The sequence below is a fragment of the Acipenser ruthenus genome, chromosome 44 (genome assembly GCF_902713425.1).
Source record: "Acipenser ruthenus chromosome 44, fAciRut3.2 maternal haplotype, whole genome shotgun sequence".
Classification (NCBI taxonomy): domain Eukaryota; kingdom Metazoa; phylum Chordata; class Actinopteri; order Acipenseriformes; family Acipenseridae; genus Acipenser; species Acipenser ruthenus.
The window spans coordinates 8,394,633-8,410,000 of record NC_081232.1 but is presented as its reverse complement, the minus strand read 5'-3'; the positions used below and the strand labels follow the sequence as shown (position 1 = coordinate 8,410,000).

Genomic DNA, 15,368 nt, shown 5'->3' with positions numbered 1-15,368 from the left:
GTACCAGCCACACTATAAATACACTTCCTCCCTGTGTCCCAGGCAATAGGTCCCCATGTCCCATGGACTCCACATACACAGTTCCCTCTGGCAGCAGTCTATACAACACCATTTGGGGATTATGGGGGGACTCTATTACCTGCGACCCAGGAAGTAAGTTAGGAGGAAGATAATTTACAGTTTTGTAGTGGCTGCAGAATAATCTGTCTTAAATCGACAGTCGGTCAAAAAAGTTAAAATGAAGAAAATTTTTTTTTTTTTTCAATCCTTAAGAGTAAAAAAAATAAAAATAAATAAAGAAAACGTTTTTTAATAAAACAAAAAATTTGGTGAGTATGTTTTTAATTTAAAAGTCAAGCAAACAGAAAAAAACAAACAAAAAAAAAAACATTTGAGTTTACACACGGTCCCTAAAGCGCTACAAGACAGTGAAAGACGCTCCCTTAGCTCTTAAACCCCGCCCTCTTCCACCCTCCAGTGTCTGGCTCAGATGACCTGGTGCATCCTGGGAAATGTAGTCCACAGCAGTTTCCTTGTAAGTCTTTTTTGTAGTTCATTTATTTTGTTGGAACAGTTTGAAAAAAAATCCAACGTGGAATTGTTTTTTATTCCAAATTATTCCAAGTAGGAAAAATCCACTGACTGAAATCCCAAATATTCCCAGTTCCTAGTCTTCCTTTTGCTGCTAAAGTATCCAATTCAAGAGCATGGACGGAGTCAGCTGTCAATATCTATTATTATTATTTACAGGAAATATTCCACGATATCCCAAAAAGTCAAACGCATTCCGGAATCCGAGATCCAAAGTTCCGTTCTTTTCCATGGAAAAAAAACAAGTCATTCAAACCATTCCTGGATTTTCTTTTTTTAACCCGGTTCATGTAGGATCTATGGGATTGGCCTGTGGTAAGATTTCAATTTATATTTACAAGAAATTTCACCCTAAAAGACTCACTGAAAGTTAGGATGTTTCTAAGTGCTGTGTGTCTCCCTCTAATCATGTATCGCAGTGTGATCCATTCCTGGTTTCACTAGGAGTTTAATAATAAGACACACCTGAGCTTGTTACCTAGACACACTGGGGGCTGATCAAGCTGGTAGTAAAACCTGGAATGGATCCAACTGCTATGCCACAGGAGTCTTATTTCCATCCCTGTGATAACCAGCATTATTATTACAGGGATGGGAATCAGACTCCTATTGCATAGCAGTGTGATCCATTCCAGGTTTTACTACCAGCTTGATCAGCCCCCAGTGTGTCTAGGTAACAAGCTCAGGTGTGTCTGATTATTAAACTCCTAGTGAAACCAGGAACGGATCACACTGCAGTGCAACGGGAGTCTGATTCCCATGCCTGTAATAAACGGTTTAAATGCTTTGTTGTTGACATTGTGAGTGAGAGATCTATACTCTCCAAGACATTTTAAGTGTAGCTGCTGTAACAGAAGACTATTATTATTATTATTATTATTATTATTATTATTATTATTATTATTATTATTATTATTATTATTATTACTACTGCTACACATGCTAAATAAAAAGTGTTTTTCCATCTAGAATCTACTTTTTTTTTTTCTGAACATCACAAGCTGAATTTTTGCAGCTGACAAATTTAAAATAATTTAAATAAATAAATCAATACATAAATAAATAAATAAATAAACACAAACAAACAGATCAATAAATAAATAAAAAAGATGAACAAATCGTGACTTTCTGTAGGTAGATTCTGTAGGTTTCTCTATAAATCAGTGCTGCTCTCTCACTCCGTCCCTCTCTGTCTGTCTTTCTAGAAATAACGATGGCTGGATAGACAGACAGACAGCATTGTATCTCACGCAGCACCTTGGACTGTGTTTATAATATAAAGTTAAATAAGAAGAATTAAATAAAAACAGTGGAGCTATTCTTTCAAACTGATACAAAGACATTTCAGAGGGCTGGATTGCATCAATATCAGGGTCTAGTGCTGTATATTATAAAGACATTTCAGAGGGCTGGATCGCATCAATATCAGGGTCTAGTGCTATATATTATAAAGACATTTCAGAGGGCTGGATCGCATCAATATCAGGGTCTAGTGCAGTATATTATAAAGACATTTCAGAGGGATAGATCGCATCAATATCAGGGTCTAGTGCTGTATATTATAAAGACATTTCAGAGGGCTGGATCGCATCAATATCAGGGTCTAGTGTTATATATTATAAAGACATTTCAGAGGGCTGGATCGCATCAATATCAGGGTCTAGTGCTATATATTATAAAGACATTTCAGAGGGCTGGATCGCATCAATATCAGGGTCTAGTGCTATATATTATAAAGACATTTCAGAGGGCTGGATCGCATCAATATCAGGGTCTAGCGCTGTATATTATAAAGACATTTCAGAGAGCTGGATCACTTCAATATCAGGGTCTAGTGCTATATATTATAAAGACATTTCAGAGGGCTGGATCGCATCAATATCAGGGTCTAGTGCTATATATTATAAAGACATTTCAGAGGGCTGGATCGCATCAATATCAGGGTCTAGTGTTATATATTATAAAGATATTTCAGAGGGCTGGATCACATCAATACCAGGGTCTAGTGCTGTATATTATAAAGACATATAGCAGACCCTGATATTGATGGGATCCAGCCCTCTGAAATGTCTTTATAATATACAGCACTAGACCCTGATATTGATGCGATCCAGCCCTCTGAAATGTCTTTATAATATATAGCACTAGACCCTGATATTGATGCGATCCAGCCCTCTGAAATGTCTTTATAATATACAGCACTAGACCCTGATATTGATGCGATCCAGCCCCCTGAAATGTCTTTATAATATATAGCAGTAGACCCTGATATTGATGCGATCCAACCCTCTGAAATGTCTTGATAACATATATATATATGTGTGTGTGTGTGTGTGTGTGTGTGTATGTGTGCGCTGTGTGTGTGTGAGTGTGTGTGTTATGTGTGTGTGTGTGTTGCTAGATTAGTTTTTTCAATGCATTGAATATATATATATATTTAGTGCTGCACTACTCCGACCTCTGCTCTATAGGACTGTACCCCTTGTCTGAGGCATGACCGTTCCTCTCCCTCTCCTCTTTCACCTCCCTGGGTTTGGGGGTGCCCCCTGCACCCCTCTTGAAGAGGCGGAAGGCGCCCCTGCAGATCAGAGAGAACCAGTAGACCTGGGGGGCCATGAGCAGGGCGGCCCCCAGGTTGTAGTGCAGCGGGATGGCTAGAGGAACGCTGTGCAGGGGGAGCCCCACGTGCCGCCCGTACGCCCAGTACATGTAGGGGAAGAGCAGGATCCGGCAGCCGAAGAATGTGAGCAGCATCAGGGCCCCGTTCACCTTGTGAAGGAGGGTGTGCTGCTGCTTATACTGAGGGGGAGGCAGGGGGGGAGGGGGAGAGAGGGGGGAGAGAGGGGGGAGAGGAGGAGTGAGAGGGAGAGGGACGGGGGAGGGGGAGGGGGAGAGGGAGAGAGGGGGGAGAGGGAGAGGGATAGAGTGGGGAGGGGGGAGAGAGAGGGTGGAGGGGGAGGGTGGAGGGGGAGAGAGGGGGGAGAGGAGGAGTGAGAGAGAGAGGGACAGGGACAGGGGGAGGGGGAGAGGGAGAGAGGGGGGAGAGGGAGAGGGATAGAGTGGGGAGGGGGGAGAGAGAGGGGGAGAGGGGGGGAGGGTGGAGGGGGAGGGGGAGAGAGGGCAGAGTGGGAGAAGGAGAGAGGGGGAGGGGGAGAGAGAGGGGAGAGGGGAGGAAAGGGAGAGAGAGAGGGGGAGAGGGGGGAATAGAGAGGGGGGAGAGAGAGGGGGAGAGGGGAGGAGAGGTGGGAAGAGATAGGGGGGAGATAGAGGGGGAGATAGAGGGGGAGAGGGGAGGAGAGGGGGAGAGAGAGGGGGAGTGGGAGAAGGAGAGGGTGGGGAGAAAAACATATATATTAGGGTACGTAATAGAAAAATACATATTACCTAAAAACAAGGCGTTAATAAGAACATAAGAACATAAGAAAGTTTACAAACGAGAGGAGGCCATTCAGCCCATCTTGCTCGTTTGGTTGTTAGTAGCTTATTGATCCCAGAATCTCATCAAGCAGCTTCTTGAAGGATCCCAGGGTGTCAGCTTCAACAACATTACTGGGGAGTTGGTTCCAGACCCTCACAATTCTCTGTGTAAAAAAGTGCCTCCTATTTTCTGTTCTGAATGCCCCTTTATCTAATCTCCATTTGTGACCCCTGGTCCTTGTTTCTTTTTTCAGGTCCCCTGGAACGACATTGTCTATACCTTTTAGGATTTTGAATGTTTGAATCAGATCACCGTGTAGTCTTCTTTTTTCAAGACTGAATAGATTCAATTCTTTTAGCCTGTCTGCATACGACATGCCTTTTAAACCCAGAATAATTCTGGTTGCTCTTCTTTGCACTCTTTCTAGAGCAGCAATATCCTTTTTGTAACGAGGTGACCAGAAAACACAATATTCTAGATGAGGTATTACTAATGCATTGTAAAGTTTTAACATTACTTCCCTTAATTTAAATTCAACGCTTTTCACAATATATCCGAGCATCTTGTTGGCCTTTTTTACAGCTTCCCCACATTGTCTAGATGAAGACATGTCTGAGTTAACATAAACTCCTTGGTCTTTTTCATAGATTCCTTCTTCAATTGCAGTATCTCCCATATGATATTTATAATGCACATTTTTATTGCCTGCGTGCAGTACTTTACACTTTTCTCTATTAAATGTCATTTGCCATGTGTCTGCCCAGTTCTGAATGCTGTCTAGATCATTTTGAATGACCTTTGCTGCTTCAACAGTGTTTGCCACTCCTCCTGTTTTTGTGTCATCTGCAAATTTAACGAGTTTGCTTACTATACCAGAATCTAAATCATTAATGTAGATTAGGAATAGCAGAGGACCTAATACTGATCCCTGTGGTACACCACTGGTTACCTCGCTCCACTTTGAGGTTTCTCCTCTAATCAGTACTTTCTGTTTTCTACATGTTAACCACTCCCTAATCCATGTGCATACATTTCCTTGAATCTCTACTGTTTGAGAATTAATCTTTTATGCAGGACTTTGTCAAAAGCTTTCTGGAAATCTAAATAAACCATGTTGTATGCTTTGCAATTATCCATTGTCGATGTTGCATCCTCAAAAAATCAAGCAGGTTAGTTAGACACGATCTCCCTTTCCTAAAACCATGCTGACTGTCTCCCAGGATATTGTTACCATATAGGTAATTTTCCATTTTAGATCTTATTATAGTTTCCATAATAAGGTGTGTCTCAGAGGGTCTCAGTGTATCTCAGAGTGTCTCAGAGTGTCTCAATGTGCCTCAGTGTGTGTCTCAGTGTATTTCAGTGTGACACACTGTGTCTCAGTGTGTCTCCGTGTCTTAGCTTGTCTCAGTGTGTCTCAGTGTGTATCTCAGTTTATCTCAGTGTGTATCTCAGTGTGTCTCAGTGTCTCAGTGTGTATCTCAGTGTATCTCAGTGTATCTCAGTGTGTCTCAGTGTCTCAGTGTGTATCTCAGTGTGTATCTCAGTGTATCTCAGTGTGTATCTCAGTGTCTCAGTGTGTGTCTCAGTGTCTCAGTGTGTATCTCAGTGTGTCTCAGTGTCTCAGTGTGTATCTCAGTGTATCTCAGTGTGTCTCAGTGTGTCTCAGTGTCTCAGTGTGTATCTCAGTGTGTTTCTCAGTGTATCTCAGTGTGTCCCATGTATCTCAGTGTGTATCTCAGTGTGTCTCAGTGTCTCAGTGTGTATCTCAGTGTGTCTCAGTGTCTCAGTGTGTATCTCAGTGTACCTCAGTGTGTCTCAGTGTCTCAGTGTGTATCTCAGTGTGTCTCTCAGTGTATCTCAGTGTCTCAGTGTGTATCTCAGTGTGTATCTCAGTGTGTCCCATGTATCTCAGTGTGTATCTCAGTGTGTCTCAGTGTCTCAGTGTGTATCTCAGTGTATCTCAGTGTGTCTCAGTGTCTCAGTGTGTATCTCAGTGTGTCTCAGTGTCTCAGTGTGTATCTCAGTGTGTCTCAGTGTGTATCTCAGTGTATCTCAGTGTGTATCTCAGTGTGTCTCAGTGTATCGTAGTGTCTCAGTGTGTGTCTCAGTGTGTCTCAGTGTGTATCTCAATGTGTCTCAGTGTGTATCAGTGTGTATCTCAGTGTCTCAGTATGTCTCAGTGTGTCTCAGTGTATGTCTCAGTGTGTCTCAGTGTCTCAGTGTGTATCTCAGTGTGTCTCAGTGTCTCAGTGTGTATCTCAGTGTATCTCAGTGTGTCTCAGTGTCTCAGTGTGTATCTCAGTGTGTCTCTCAGTGTATCTCAGTGTCTCAGTGTGTATCTCAGTGTGTATCTCAGTGTGTCCCATGTATCTCAGTGTGTATCTCAGTGTGTCTCAGTGTCTCAGTGTGTATCTCAGTGTATCTCAGTGTGTCTCAGTGTCTCAGTGTGTATCTCAGTGTGTCTCAGTGTCTCAGTGTGTATCTCAGTGTGTCTCAGTGTGTATCTCAGTGTATCTCAGTGTGTATCTCAGTGTGTCTCAGTGTATCGTAGTGTCTCAGTGTGTGTCTCAGTGTGTCTCAGTGTGTATCTCAATGTGTCTCAGTGTGTATCAGTGTGTATCTCAGTGTCTCAGTATGTCTCAGTGTGTCTCAGTGTATGTCTCAGTGTGTCTCAGTGTATCGCAGTGTGTCTCAGTGTGTGTCTCAGTGTGTATCTCAATGTGTCTCAGTGTATGTCTCAGTGTGTGTCTCAGTGTGTATCTCAATGTGTCTCAGTGTGTGTCTCAGTGTGTATCAGTGTGCATCTCAGTGTGTCTCAGTGTATCGCAGTGTCTCAGTGTCTCTCAGTGTGTGTCTCACTGTGTCTCAATGTGTCTCTCATTGTGTCTCAGTGTGTGTCTCAGTGTATCGCAGTGTCTCAGTGTGTCTCAGTGTATGTCTCAATGTGTCTCAGTGTATCGCAGTGTGTCTCAGTGTGTGTCTCAGTGTGTATCTCATTGTGTCTCTCATTGTGTCTCACTGTGTCTCAGTGTGTGTCTCAGTGTGTCGCAGTATGTCTCAGTGTGTCGCAGTGTGTCGCAGTATGTCTCAGTGTGTCTCAGTGTGTGTCTCAGTGTGTATCTCAATGTGTCTCAGTGTGTATCAGCGTGTATCTCAGTGTCTCAGTATGTCTCAGTGTGTCTCAGTGTGTCTCAGTGTGTGTCTCAGTGTGTATCTCAATGTGTCTCAGTGTGTGTCTCAGTGTGTATCAGTGTGTATCTCAGTGTGTCTCAGTGTATCGCAGTGTCCCAGTGTGTGTCTCACTGTGTCTCAATGTGTCTCTCATTGTGTCTCTCATTGTGTCTCACTGTGTCTCAGTGTGTGTCTCAGTGTGTCGCAGTGTGTCTCAGTTTGTCTCAGTGTGTGTCGCAGTGTGTATCAGTGTGTATCTCAGTGTCTCAGTATGTCTCAGTGTGTCTCAGTGTATGTCTCAGTGTGTCTCAGTGTCTCAGTGTGTATCTCAGTGTCTCTCAGTGTGTCTCAGTGTATCTCAGTGTCTCAGTGTATCTCAGTGTCTCTCAGTGTGTTTCAGTGTGTCTCAGTGTATCTCAGTGTGTTTCAGTGTGTTTCATTTATCTCAGTGTATCTCAGTGTGTTTCAGTGTGTCTCAGTGTATCTCAGTGTGTTTCAGTGTGTCTCTCAGTGTCTCTCAGTGTCTCTCAGTGTCTCTCAGTGTATCTCAGTGTGTTTCATTGTATCTCAGTGTATCTCAGTGTATCTCAGTGTGTATCTCAGTGTGTTTCAGTGTGTATCTCAGTGTGTATCTCAGTGTGTCTCAGTGTATCTCAGTGTGTTTCAGTGTATCTCAGTGTGTTTCAGTGTGTTTCAGTGTATCTCAGTGTGTTTCAGTGTGTTTCAGTGTATCTCAGTGTATCTCAGTGTGTTTCAGTGTGTCTCTCAGTGTCTCTCAGTGTCTCTCAGTGTCTCTCAGTGTATCTCAGTGTGTTTCATTGTATCTCAGTGTATCTCAGTGTATCTCAGTGTGTATCTCAGTGTGTTTCAGTGTGTATCTCAGTGTGTATCTCAGTGTGTCTCAGTGTATCTCAGTGTGTTTCAGTGTATCTCAGTGTGTTTCAGTGTGTTTCAGTGTATCTCAGTGTGTTTCAGTGTGTTTCAGTGTATCTCAGTGTGTTTCAGTGTGTTTCAGTGTATCTCAGTGTATCTCAGTGTGTTTCAGTGTGTATCTCGGTGTGTCTCAGTGTATCTCAGTGTGTTTCAGTGTGTTTCAGTGTATCTCAGTGTGTTTCAGTGTGTTTCAGTGTATCTCAGTGTGTTTCAGTGTGTATCTCAGTGTGTCTCAGTGTATGATGTTTATGTTGCTGGCACAGTGTGGCTGCATCTCTCTCACCTGGATCAGGATCTTGCCCAGGCACACAGAGGGGGTGCTGAGCTCAGCCAGGAACATGCAGCCCTGGAAGAAATCTCCTTTACCCTGCCGCCAGAACTGAGGAGAGAGACAGGAGAAGATTGAGCTGCACAGCACACAAATACACACACACACACACACACACACACACACACACACACACACACACACACACACACACACATAAATACACACACACACATACATGCACAGAACTACAGAGACACACAGACACACATTTGCACAGAATTACAGAGAGACACAGACACACTGAAACACACACAGACTCACACACACACACATGCACAAAATTACAGACACACACACAGACAGAGAGACAGACACACACACAGAGCTGGTTGCTAGGCAGGGTAGTTACCACGGAAACGGGGAAACAGACGGTCACCATGACGACGTGGTGCAGCACCATCATGAACTCCTTGCGCAGGTAGTTGAGCAGGGCGGAGCCGACCCCTGACCCCTCGTGACCCTTGACCTGCTGCTTGTGCCGGTAGCACATGAACATGGCGTAGATATCGTAGACGAAGTAGGGGACAGCAAAGAGGATGTAGGAGCTGGTGAGCCAGTGTCTGAGAGACAGAGACAGAGAGAGAATAAAGACTACAGCCCCCACAATGCACTACTCTCAGACTACAGCCCCCACAATGCACTAGGGAGCAGCAAAAAAGGATGTAGGAGCTGGTGAGACAGTGTCTGAGAAAGAGACAGAGACAGAGAGAGAATAAAGACTACAGCCCCCACAATGCACTACTCTCAGACTACCGCCCCCACAATGCACTGGTGCCCTGGGACTACAGCCCACATAATTCACTGCTGCCCTAAGACAAAATGCCCCACAGTGCTCCTGGAAGGATAGTGGGGATCTGTCTGTCTGTCTGTCTGTCTGTCTGTCTAGCTGTCTGTCTAGCTGTCTGTCTGGGGGAGGAAGAGGGAGAGAGAGGGGAAAGTGTCTGTCTGTCTGCAGCTTTAAGAGCCAATTTCTGGTTTCTCTCTCCCCCTCTCTCTATCTCTCTGATATGTCTGTGTGTAACTCAAGGTTACTCAATTGCAGATCGCTGTGGAAGGAGACACCAGAGGATTAGAAACCCTGCAGCTCCAGCAGCTATTAATACAGAACCAGCTAATCACATTGGAGCACATGACACAGACTACACTTCCCAGGGTGCACCACTGCCACCGCTGGGACTATAGCCCCCACAACACACTGCATCTGCTATCTGTACAGATACTAATCAGACCACTTAGAGAGAGATCAACAGCAACTACCCAACACAGTGGTGTCTATATGAAGTTATAATCTGGTGCGCTGGCATTGCCTGCTGTGTGCTGTACACAGGGCAATGCTGGCAGGACCACACTGTGTAACACTATAACACAGAGATAGAGAGGGTATTACAATGGAGAGACTGGATATTGATCATTAGATGTCCATTAACATTGTCAATACTGCAGACTGACTAATCTAAAATCACAAACCCACTTTTTATCTCAAAAACAGCTCTGCAAATCTCTCACAACAGGCTATTAGGGCTAGAATGCAGACTGGACCTCACAAGAATATGCTTTACCAGGCCTCTCTGTGCTCTACAATGCTTCCCAATGCTTTACCATACCTCTAAGTGCTTTACAATGCTTCCCTATGCTTTACCAGGCCTCTCTGTGCTCTACAATGCTTCCCAATGCTTTACCATACCTGTAAGTGCTTTACAATGCTTCCCTAAGCTTTACCACACCTCTCTGTGCTTTACAATGCTTCCCTATGCTTTACCACACCTCTCTGTGCTTTACAATGCTTCCCTATGCTTTACCACACCTCTCTGTGCTTTACAATACTTCCCTATGCTTTACCAGGCCTCTCTGTGCTTTACAATGCTTCCCTATGCTTTACCAGGCCTCTCTGTGCTTTACAATGCTTCCCAATGCTTTACCATACCTCTAAGTGCTTTACAATGCTTCCCTATGCTTTACCAGACCTCTCTGTGCTTTACAATGCTTCCTTATGCTTTACGCCTTTATCCAAGGCAACTTACAGAGAGGGTGTGTGAACTATGCATCAGCTGCACAGTCACTTGCAACGTCTCACCCTAAAGACGGAGCACAAGGAGATTAAGTGACTTGCTCAGGGTTACGCAGTGAGTCAGTATTTGAACCGGGGACCTGCTGATTACAAGCACTGTTCTTTAACCACTGGACCACACAGCCTCCTATAATGACTATGATCACATTTTGGTTTTATGGTAAACCGCAAATAATGGTTTAGACTTGCAGGTGAGACGTTCTCTAGAACACTTATCCCTACCCCTAACTCTAACCCTAACTTTAACACTTAGCCCTAACCTAACCCCTAACTCTAACCCTAATGTTAAGGGAGATGTGTGTGTGTGTGTGATGGGATTGAATGGTATTTGCATCCTCTCAGCTGAAGCGTCTTTCTGCAATAGTAATACTATTCTATAACAGCAATAACTGACTCACTGGTCCTCGATGATGTCATGGCAGGAAGTAGCGATGATGTAACCAGCAGTGGACGCCATGATGGCTTGAATCGACGATACCAACCTTGGCAGAGAGAGTGAGAGAGAGAGAGAGAGTGAGTGAGAGAGAGAGAGAGAGAAAGAGAGAGAGAGAGAGAGAGAAAGAGAGAGAGACCCCAGTTGATCAATTACAAAAAAAAACAGCGTTTTTCCTTTAACTTTTTATGGTGTTTTAATCATTCTAAGAGCTTAACTGAACAGGATTGTTGGGCTCTGTCTGTCTGTCTGTCTGTCTGTCTGTCTGTCTGTCTGTCTGTCTGTCTGTCTGTCTGCAGCTTTAATGAAACTAAACTCTTTTCAGAATGTAGTAAACTAACATAGGCACCAAGAAGAAGGGATTAAATTTTAGTGTCAAACTGAACAGGATTGTGGGGCTAATTATATCATTTACATATGTCTCACTGTTTTCTATAAAGGATGATAAGGATCGATTCTATATTATATATATTATATGATTCAGACAGTCCCCCTAAGTTTCAATAGCCATAGTTTTATATATTATACTGGACTGTGGCTCCATCAATGATTCAGACAGCCCCCCTAAGTTTCAATAGTCATAGTTTTATATATTATACTGGACTGTGGCTCCTGCAATGATTCAGACAGCCCCCCTGAGTTTCAATAGCCATAGTTTTATATATTATACTGGACTGTGGCTCCTGCAATGATTCAGACAGCCCCCCTGAGTTTCAATAGCCATAGTTTTATATATTATACTGGACTGTGGCTCCAGCAATGATTCAGACAGTCCCCCTGAGTTTCAATAGCCATAGTTTTATATATTATACTGGACTGTGGCTCCAGCAATGATTCAGACAGCCCCCCTAAGTTTCAATAGTCATAGTTTTATATATTATACTGGACTGTGGCTCCAGCAATGATTCAGACAGCCCCCCTAAGTTTCAATAGCCATAGTTTTATATATTATACTGGACTGTGGCTCCTGCAATGAGTCAGACACCCCCCCTGAGTTTCAATAGCCATAGTTTTATATATTATACTGGACTGTGGCTCCTGCAATGAGCCAGACACCCCCCCCCCCTGAGTTTCAATAGCCATAGTTTTATATATTATACTGGACTGTGGCTCCAGCAATGATTCAGACAGCCCCCCTAAGTTTCAATAGCCATAGTTTTATATATTATACTGGACTGTGGCTCCAGCAATGATTCAGACAGCCCCCCTGAGTTTCAATAGCCATAGTTTTATATATTATACTGGACTGTGACTCCAGCAATGATTCAGACAGCCCCCTGAGTTTCAATAGCCATAGTTTTATATATTATACTGGACTGTGGCTCCTGCAATGATTCAGACAGCCCCCCTGAGTTTCAATAGCCATAGTTTTATATATTATACTGGACTGTGGCTCCTGCAATGATTCAGACAGCCCCCCTGAGTTTCAATAGCCATAGTTTTATATATTATACTGGACTGTGGCTCCTGCAATGATTCAGACAGCCCCCCTGAGTTTCAATAGCCATAGTTTTATATATTATATTGGACTGATAGATACAGACAGAGAGACAATAGACAAATAGAAAGATAAACAGGAAGGACAGATAGATAGATGGATAGACAAACAGGTGGATAGGGTATTCAGAAAGGTCTATATTAAGCATGTCTCGATAGAGACAGGAGACCTACTCCATCTCCATTGTATTATCTACAGACCTGTGTATTAATTTGACTGATATCTATATATCATACACCTTACATTCCGACAATAGGGCAGAAAGAAATCAGAGGGTGGAGTCGAATTTGACCTCGATTTCCTCAACTGCGGTGTCGGGCGATTGGAATATTTGCGCGTTCCATTCACCCGACACCAGAACACGACGGCCGAAATTACTGTAAACGACCGTGAACAAGAGATTCTGAAGGAATCATACACACACACACACACAAAGAAATACAGACACATCGCTAACTATAGACACTTCTCACACATTTTAATTCAAGCGTTATCCCGTATGCGACCCCCAGCCCACATCGCATTGTCTTACCTTGCAGAGATTATGACGGCATCTCCCTCGTCCCATTGTAAGGATGGTACCTGCTTCAAGCAACGCTTGGACAGAAGGTAAAGTCCGGGGAAGAACAGCGAGCCAGCTGCTACTAGCTCCAGCATTGTAACTGATTTGATGTTTTATTGTGTTGAATACGAATCCCAAACCCCCCGAAAACGAGAGAGAGAGAGAGAGAGGGAGGGAGAGAGAGAGAGAGAGAGAGAGAGAGAGAGGGGGAGAGGGCGAGGGAGAGAGAGAGAGAGAGAGGGAGAGAGAGAGACTGGGTGTGCGGATTATTATAATGCAGACCAAAACACTGCACTGAATGATACAGATTCCTAAATACCAAGTCTATCTTATCTTATACTATATATATGAACGTATATGCAGCCATGCATTTAAATAAAATAAATCTATAATTATACGTATACAATATACTGCTCGTTTTTTTTTATATATATCTCGTTTTTCTCCTTCCTCTTCTCTCTGTCTTAGTAGAGATGAGAGCGAGAAAGAGAGAGAGATTACATTTAAAAGCCAGTTGCAAATGAACAGACAGGCGGCTATAGATAGATAGATAGATAGATAGATAGATAGATAGATAGATAGATAGATAGATAGATAGATAGATAGATAGATATATAGATAGATACTATTGAATAGCCGTCACAGCCTGACCCTGTGCTAGATTCGCTATAAATCTGGTATGAGATTAAAATGTAAAGGATTTAACGTAGGATGAGAGAGAGAGAGAGAGAGAGAGAGAGAGAGAGAGAGAGAGAGAGACAAACGGGACGATGAGATGCGAATCTCCTCACTTCGTTCTCGACACTAAACAGATGGCGGTGTTCAGTGACCAATAATATCGAGATATATAATACTTATATCAGTAACAATACATTACCAACGGCCACTAAATACAGAACGATCCTAGTACCCCTACACGCAGACAGACAGACATGAATAGCGCCCTGTTAGACAGACGGACACACACACAAGACACACACACACACACGCCCTTATTATATTAAGCTGGGCTATACGGCGTGTAAACGTAACGCCAAATTTGTAAGGCTGTTTTAATTACGAAAACAAAACGACGCACTGCGGTATAGGCTAAAATAAAATAACGAGCCACCGAATATAACCATAACGAGCTCACACTATCACAAAACACACTGAAATCGACCCGTCCAAAAAAAAAAAAAAAAAAAAATACAATTTATAATGCTACGGGAATGTGAATCTACATCGATTTATCTGTGCTATGTTTTTATATAACCCCCATCCCGTCTCTTCTCTTTCCTTTGTGTGTCTCGCGTCTTTCTCTGAATACACCCTTTAATAATAATAGTAATAATAATAATAATAATAATAATAATAATAATAATAATAATAATAATAATAATAATATAGCTAGTATAGCGAACCGATTTAAGGTGCGGCAGCTAAAAACAACACCATCTATAAATATGTAGTATAGCTCTTTCTTCTGGTTATGGTGCTAGTGATAATTAACGCGATGCACGGAGAGCGAATGGGTCGAACTGAATATCCTCACAATGTCAAAACAGCGTTCCCAGTGCAGTCCGGAGCAATCACACTGCCGCATGATTCGTCGGTTTGCCTGCTGAGATATTATTATTATTATTATTATTAATAATAATAATGCTACAGTTTGAGGAACATGATCCCGTCCAGTCACTCAAGCGTCCCCCGTGTAATCTGTCTCTGGGCCGATTAATGCCCGCATATCCGTTAGCATTATTGTAAGTGTTTGCTGTGTTATTAATCGGGCTGAACGGCGCAGTCCCGGCAGGCGATTCAGTCTCTTTGATTACGCAGAAAGTGCCCGTCCGAAAAAGTGCGTGTGTGTGTCAGAGAGAGAGAGAGAGAGGGGGAGGGAGAGAGAGGAGGGGGGGGGGGGGGGGGGGGGGGGGGGGAGAGAAGGGGGGACGGGACGGGACTGTTGTGTTTTAAGGTGGAACGGACTAGATAGGCAACTTAGTTGTCATATTTAAAGATATATTCTTTACAATATTTTGATTTTAGACAGTCTATGTCTTTCAATCTGTCTGTCTATCTATCTGTCTGTCTGTCTATTATTATTTATTTCTTAGCAGACGCCCTTATCCAGGGCGACTTACAATTGTTACAAGATATCACATTATACATTATTTCACATTATAGAGATATCACATTATTTTTACATACAATTCCCCATTTATACAGTTGGGTTTTTACTGGAGCAATCTAGGTAAAGTACCTTGCTCAAGGGTACAGCAGCAGTGTCCCCCACCTGGGATTGAACCCACAACCCTCCGGTCAAGAGTCCAGAGCCCCTAACCACTACTCCACACTGCTGGCTACCCGACTAAGACGCTTAT

General features: G+C 43.2%; 1 protein-coding gene across 1 annotated transcript in view; it reads right to left on the bottom strand.

Moving 5' to 3' along the window:
• Positions 1–14,855, bottom strand: part of tlcd3bb (TLC domain containing 3Bb) — a 15,614-nt gene extending 759 nt beyond the window's left edge. The window contains exons 1-5 of the mRNA XM_059012353.1: positions 12,979–14,855; positions 10,914–10,997; positions 8,797–9,007; positions 8,400–8,495; positions 1–3,390 (exon numbers count right to left, since the gene is read on the bottom strand). The exon at positions 1–3,390 is cut by the window's left edge and continues 759 nt beyond it. Of these exons, the coding sequence (XP_058868336.1) occupies positions 3,040–3,390; positions 8,400–8,495; positions 8,797–9,007; positions 10,914–10,997; positions 12,979–13,103 (867 nt within the window). The 5' untranslated portion in view covers positions 13,104–14,855 and the 3' untranslated portion in view covers positions 1–3,039. The remainder of the gene's footprint in view (positions 3,391–8,399; positions 8,496–8,796; positions 9,008–10,913; positions 10,998–12,978) is intronic.
• Positions 14,856–15,368: the final 513 nt, after the last annotated feature.